The sequence below is a fragment of the Canis lupus genome, chromosome 9 (genome assembly GCF_003254725.2).
Source record: "Canis lupus dingo isolate Sandy chromosome 9, ASM325472v2, whole genome shotgun sequence".
In the NCBI taxonomy this organism is placed as follows: Eukaryota; Metazoa; Chordata; class Mammalia; order Carnivora; family Canidae; genus Canis; species Canis lupus.
The window spans coordinates 27,803,308-27,809,307 of record NC_064251.1 but is presented as its reverse complement, the minus strand read 5'-3'; the positions used below and the strand labels follow the sequence as shown (position 1 = coordinate 27,809,307).

Sequence of the window (6,000 nt, the reverse complement as noted above, 5' to 3'; positions counted from 1 at the left end):
GTTAAGACACAACAGCATGTAACTGGGAGAGGGATGGTAATGAAAACAAAATATGGTGGTGGCAGGGGGGCACTCATTCAAAGAATGGAAGAACTGAAGAACTTATGTGAAGGAGCATATTCAGTCCATAAGACTTGCAAAATGCACACGAAGCAAAGTCCAAGTGGCTGACTGCAGGACTTGCTCCATGTCTGTCCGTCGACTTATGAGAACTGTGCCAGTACAGTGTGCTCTAACTGACCTTGTGGGAAAGTCCTCCCTTTGTGCCTTATGGGCTTCTCCGGTGCACAGGTAGCTTCAATGAAGAAGAGTCGTCTTGTTGCCCCGTAGAGGACTAGTAGTCAGTCCAATAATCTTATCTTCTGCCCTATGTAGATATGGTAGATCTTAATAGTCCTAAGGACATCCACAAAGTACGGTGGATTTCAGGGCTATAGATTAAAAAAGGAAACTCTCTTGACAGAGAGAACTCTAAATTGGTTGGTGTTAAGAAATATAGGTCTGTGGAAGAAACCACTTTTCACTGTGGAGTTGTAGTGCTTCCATCACAGCACCTGGAGTAGTGAACTCCGCCTCTTGTGCCATTATCAAATGCTGTTCCTGCAGAGTTCAGGCCTTCCGTCATTTATATACCTAGGAGAGCCTGAATGCCTACATGGCATTTTCAAAAGTCAATAAATTGTATCATTTCTAAAAGAGACCCCCAAGTTTAAGACAAATCTATAATGCATTCCCAATCTTTCAAGGTGGACCTGATGCAGAGCTCTTCTCCAAATTAAATCTTCTCTCCTTCCTCTGTACCTCACCAGGAATAATCCCTGTTTCTCCATAAACCAAACACAGTGCAGCTTATTTACTTAAGCAAATGTTTTAGTAATTCTATGATGTCATTATTACAATTAGGTTTTATTATAGCTCAACAATTCAGGACATCTTTGTGCTCTATCCAGAAATGACACAAACATGTCTGTTTTTAGTCAGGCCAGAGCCATTTACTGCGCATCGTTGATCACAGACAGTTATGAAGGCTAGCTAGCTTTTGTTCCCGAGAACAAATCCAACTATTTTAAGTGACATGAAGTATGATATAGCAAAGAGCTTTAGTTCTCAAAGACAAATGATTAATTTGATCTCTGACATTCATTGTCTGGATCTTGAGATTAGACCCTTCACCCAAAAGATACATCATATTAAAAAAGTCTTTTAAAAAAGGCTGGGTGAAACTTTCTTAGGACTAATGTCAAATCAGTTAATCGTTTGTAGCAACTTTGTGTTGAATCACAGAATTAAGTTCTAATCTTAAAGCTCATGACAGTAAGTTTAATTGGCTCCATGTTGCAGAAAAATCCAAATATATGTAAATATTTTTAAAAGAAAAGGTATACCTATTTGAGGAAGAATGAAAGTGTAAGACCAAAAGTGTCCAATGTTTGTGCTGCTAGTTCTCTAACTCAGTCTAACAAAAACCTATGTCTGCCCCCCCAAAAAAACCCACAAAAAAACAAAAACCATAGAATAGTTCCATAAAAGAAATTAAGAAATGGGTGTCACATAAAAGTCCAGTTTAATAAACTCAAAACACAGCAGCACATATGTTGGGTGACTGAACATGGACACAGAGAGCAGAACAGGATGGAACAAGCAGAGTCAAGAAAATTAGAAATAGGCCCTTGCTCTCATTCCTAAAAACCATGCAAAGCAGAACGGCCCAGTCAATACAAAATGAAAGATGCTCAAAGAATCTAAAGAAAATACAGAAAGGAGATCCTGATGATTAAAATAATTATCTTTCAGTAAAGACTAAGCTAAAAGATGAGAATATCCATGTGAAAACATGCCGAAGACAAAATGAAAAAGTCCATTAACAGTGCAGTGAATAGTGCATTCCAGCCATCGGAATGTCACAGAAAACCAAAGGGAAAAGTAGAAGGGAAAGAGCATGTTGTTTCAATAGAAAACACGGTTAAGACATAGGTTAAGGTATTCAACTTCTGCAAACTCAGAAGTTAATTACAGAGTTAAATGAAGGCTGCACATGAGGATCAATGCAACACAGCACACTTACTCTGCAAGACATACTATGGAACATACAGCAGATAAAAAAAAGGTTGCCAATAAACAAGCTAATAATTTCTATAGCCTAATAACCCTGAAAGGTAATGCAATACTTGGAAAAATAGGGATAATAAGCCATCAGGTTAACAAATGAAGGATGTGGTTTTAACGTGTTCTAAGGAAACACCAGGTCAACTATCATTCACACAAATCAGAGCAGAAAAGGGGGAAATAATGCCTGTTTCCTACTGAATGGTGTTTGTGGTAAGTATAAAGAAGAATACAGTTTGAAATGGAACTCTGCCTATGCCCAAAGAAATGTGAGTGGGGACAAAAGAGTGTGAAGTAGTCTCTTATTAATGAATTAAATTCTCACATAAACTAACCTTTCTCCTTGGATTTTCTATCTTGTTCTCTGTCCCGACTTTTGCTCCTATGCTTATAGGACTTTCGATCCCGGCTTTTTGATCTTCTTCGATCCCGACTACGAGATCTATGCTTTCTTTCTGATCTATCATGGCTTCTGCTTCTTCGTCGATCTCTACTTCTTCACAATTGAAAACAAAAGAAAAACTTCAGCTGACGTTACAATGAGAAAAAAAAAATCTTTCGACAATTACACGCCGTTCATTAACAAGATCAAGTATCCTTAAAAGGCAAACAGAGTCCACTAATACATATTTACAGTAGAAATCTTAAGAATTGAAAATTACTGAAAATCTAACTTTAATTTCTCAAATAGTACTTAGTAATCTTTTTTTTTTTTTTTTTTTTTGAGAAAGAGAGGGCAAGCACACACACAGGTGGAGAGGAGAGAGGGAGAGAATCTTTAGCAGGCTCCATGCTGAACATGGAGCCTGATGTGGTGCTTTATCTCATGACCTGAGCTGAAATCAAGAGTCAGACGCTTAACCGACAGAGCCACCCAGGCACCCCTATCATTGTGCTTTTTAAAACTCTTCAATCCCGAGGATCCCTGGGTGGCGCAGTGGTTTGGCGCCTGCCTTTGGCCCAGGGCGCGATCCTGAAGACCCGGGATCGAATCCCACGTCGGGCTCCCGGTGCATGGAGCCTGCTTCTCCCTCTGCCTGTGTCTCTGCCTCTCTCTCTCTCTCTGTGTGACTATCATAAATAAATAAAAGTTAAAAAAAAATTAAAAAAATAAAACTCTTCAATCCCAACTCTTAAACAGTAAAATGGATTTCATTTTCCATATTTTTAAAGAATTACAAAACATTTTAGTCAGGTTCTGTATGATGTCATCCAAAGCAAAAGTAGGTAACTTTACCAAAGTGACTTATAATAATTTAAATGTCTTCTTAGGGATCCCTGGGTGGCGCAGCGGTTTGGCGCCTGCCTTTGGCCCAGGGCGCGATCCTGGAGACCCGGGATCAAATCCCACATCAGGCTCCCGGTGCATGGAGCCTGCTTCTCCCTCTGCCTGTGTCTCTGCCCCTCTCTCTCTCTCTCTCTCTCTCTCTGTGACTATCATAAATAAATTAAAAAAAAAAATTAAATGTCTTCTTAGAATCAGTGAGAATAGAATCACTTAAAGAGACCATCTGGTAACATGCACTTCCTAGGAAGAGTGCATCAAACCTCTTCAGACTGGTGGGAAATAAAAAGAAGTTGCCTTGAAGATAGACTGGCTTACTAATTCTATTCTCATACTCCATCCTAATGCCTGACAATACTTAAGAACTTCCCAAGGACCACAAAGATAACACTGGCAATTGCTACTGTTCAGGGCTTACTCGTTACACACTAGGCACCGTCTTGCATGCTCTATATACCTGCTTCGCCTTCTTTCTCTACTTCGCGATCTCTTGTGGTCCCGAGACCTGCTGCACCTTCGGTCTGAAGTTCGGCTTGAATGCCGACTTCGTGAACGACTTCTCTTTCTTCTTTCTCTGTCTCTTGCCCTTTCTTTCTCTCTTTCCTCCTCTTCTCTCCGTCTTTTCCTTTCTCTTTCTTCTCTTTCTCTCTCCCGCTCTTTTTCTCTTTCTTCTCGTTCTTGTTTCTCCTTTTTTAAACGCTCATCACGATCAGGTTCTTCAGTTCTTTTTCTTAACTTTTCCTGAAAGAAATCAAGTTTGATTTTTATAGAATACCCTTAAAGACACTATCAAATAATGGTTACCTAATGTAAAGCACGTGTAGATCAACTTACAGAATTTCACGCCCTAAAAGAAAAATGTAGAAATTCCAACACCATGTTTGTATGCAAGATGTTATTACTTGACTAAGTCCTTAGGGATAGTCTCCCAAATTCCTGACACAAGAGCATGAAGAAAATAAAGTGCTCTGATAATCTGATGGACAGTAAAATTTTATAGGGATCATCAGTTTCAAATAAGACACAGAAGCAAAATATCAACAAGAGGCCTATGTCTCTATGTGGTCAATTTTTAGCCCTCCTAAAACAGAGTATTAGCTGTGGCTAAAGTGCATGCTTGAAAGAAACTTACTTTTAATTCTTCTACAGTAGCTTTAATTTTGGCATAGCCCATGTGCTGTTTTCCCATCAAATGGTCATCTACCCGGGACTGGGCATCTCCTACTATCAAAAAGGCTCCACATACTTCACAAACTTCCATTTGTTTTTCTTGGGCAGCAAAACTTTCAATCGTCTAAAATGATAAATCAGTTTATTAGAAGAGTGAGGAAGAGAGAACAAAATCCAAAATAGTACTTAAAATCTAGAATAGATTTCTAATTCCATGTATTTCTCCAAAACTCTAATATTGAGCAGCAACTAATCAACTTTTAGAGCAAGGAAGCAAGGCAACAGCAACCAACTTTCTATATTAAAAAGAAGTGTTGAGACCCCATCACTCAACTGTAACAAATGAATTGCTCACACCACCTTGAAAAAGGTTAACTGTCTTTCAGAAAGGTACCTATTCTAGTCCAAATTCATTTCTCAGGTTCAAAAGGCTAAAGATGTGCTCTAAGTCAGTAGAGCATGTGGCTCTTGACCTCAGGGTTGTGAGTTCAAGCCTACAATGGGCATAGAGCTTACTTAAAAAAAAAATTGGGGCAGCCCAGGGGGCTCAGTGGTTTAGCACTGCCTTCAGCCCAGGGCCTGATCCTGGAGACCCAGGATCGAGTCCCACGTCAGGCTCCCTGCATGGAGCCTGCTTCTCCCTCTGCCTGTGTCTCTGCCTTTCTGCCTCATCTCTCTATATATACATATATCTCTCATGAATAAATAAATAAAATCTTAAAAAAAAGATTGTTTTCCCCTAAAATGCTTTAGGAAACTGAATTCACTAAGCATAATCTGTACATATCCTATTCAATATCTAGGAACCATTGGCCAATTATATCCTACCATCAATATCCAAAACATACATATTACATTCTCTAATTAATACAAAAAAGTAGAAAATACTTCGAGTATACCAATTTTGAGCTAAGGTAAATATGTACAGGGTAATTTATATTAACAAGAAAATTAAGGGGCGCCTGGGTGGCTCAGTCTAGCAAACGACTCGATTTCAGCTTGGGTCATGATCTCGGGGTCATGGTGGGCTCCCCACTCAGTGAGGCGTCTGCTTCTTTTCCTTTCCTTCTTTCCCCACTTGCACACATACGCTCTAAAAATAAATATATCTTTAAGAAAAGAGAGAGAGAGAAAGACCAACCCAGGCCCCACTGAATAGTCATGATCTAAGCCATGGGTTGGCACGTAGCAGCTAGAAGCTTGCTTTTGTAAATAAAGTTTTATTGGAACACAGCCACATTCAAATGTTTATGCATTATTCAAAGCTACTTTCATAATATAAAGCCAGAGCTTGGTAGCTGCCAGGGACCCTGTGGACTGCAAACTTAAAGTTATTTACTGTGTGGCCCTTCAAGATACAATTTGCAGCTCTTGATTTAGAACATTAGAAAACTGTTTACTAAGACTGTCAAATAGGAAGAGGTCCTAGTAATTCAAAG

The 6,000-nt window shown here is 39.3% G+C and overlaps 1 protein-coding gene across 31 annotated transcripts in view; it reads right to left on the bottom strand.

Moving 5' to 3' along the window:
• The window catches only part of LUC7L3 (LUC7 like 3 pre-mRNA splicing factor), a 30,395-nt gene that overhangs the window by 6,962 nt on the left and 17,433 nt on the right, over positions 1 to 6,000 (bottom strand). For 28 of the 31 annotated variants that reach the window (XR_004818646.2, XR_004818645.2, XR_004818644.2 and 25 more), the window contains 3 exons: positions 4,524 to 4,685; positions 3,849 to 4,132; positions 2,442 to 2,602 (listed from right to left, as the gene is read on the bottom strand). Coding sequence is in view for 20 of the 31 variants with exons in the window: in XM_035720624.2 (XP_035576517.1) it covers positions 2,442 to 2,602; positions 3,849 to 4,132; positions 4,524 to 4,685 (607 nt within the window). In the remaining 11 variants the exon portion in view is untranslated. Of the gene's footprint in view, positions 1 to 241; positions 368 to 2,441; positions 2,603 to 3,848; positions 4,133 to 4,523; positions 4,686 to 6,000 lie in introns of all 31 variants that reach the window. The other 3 variants (XR_007412898.1, XR_007412899.1, XR_003133546.3) reach the window with 1 other exon arrangement.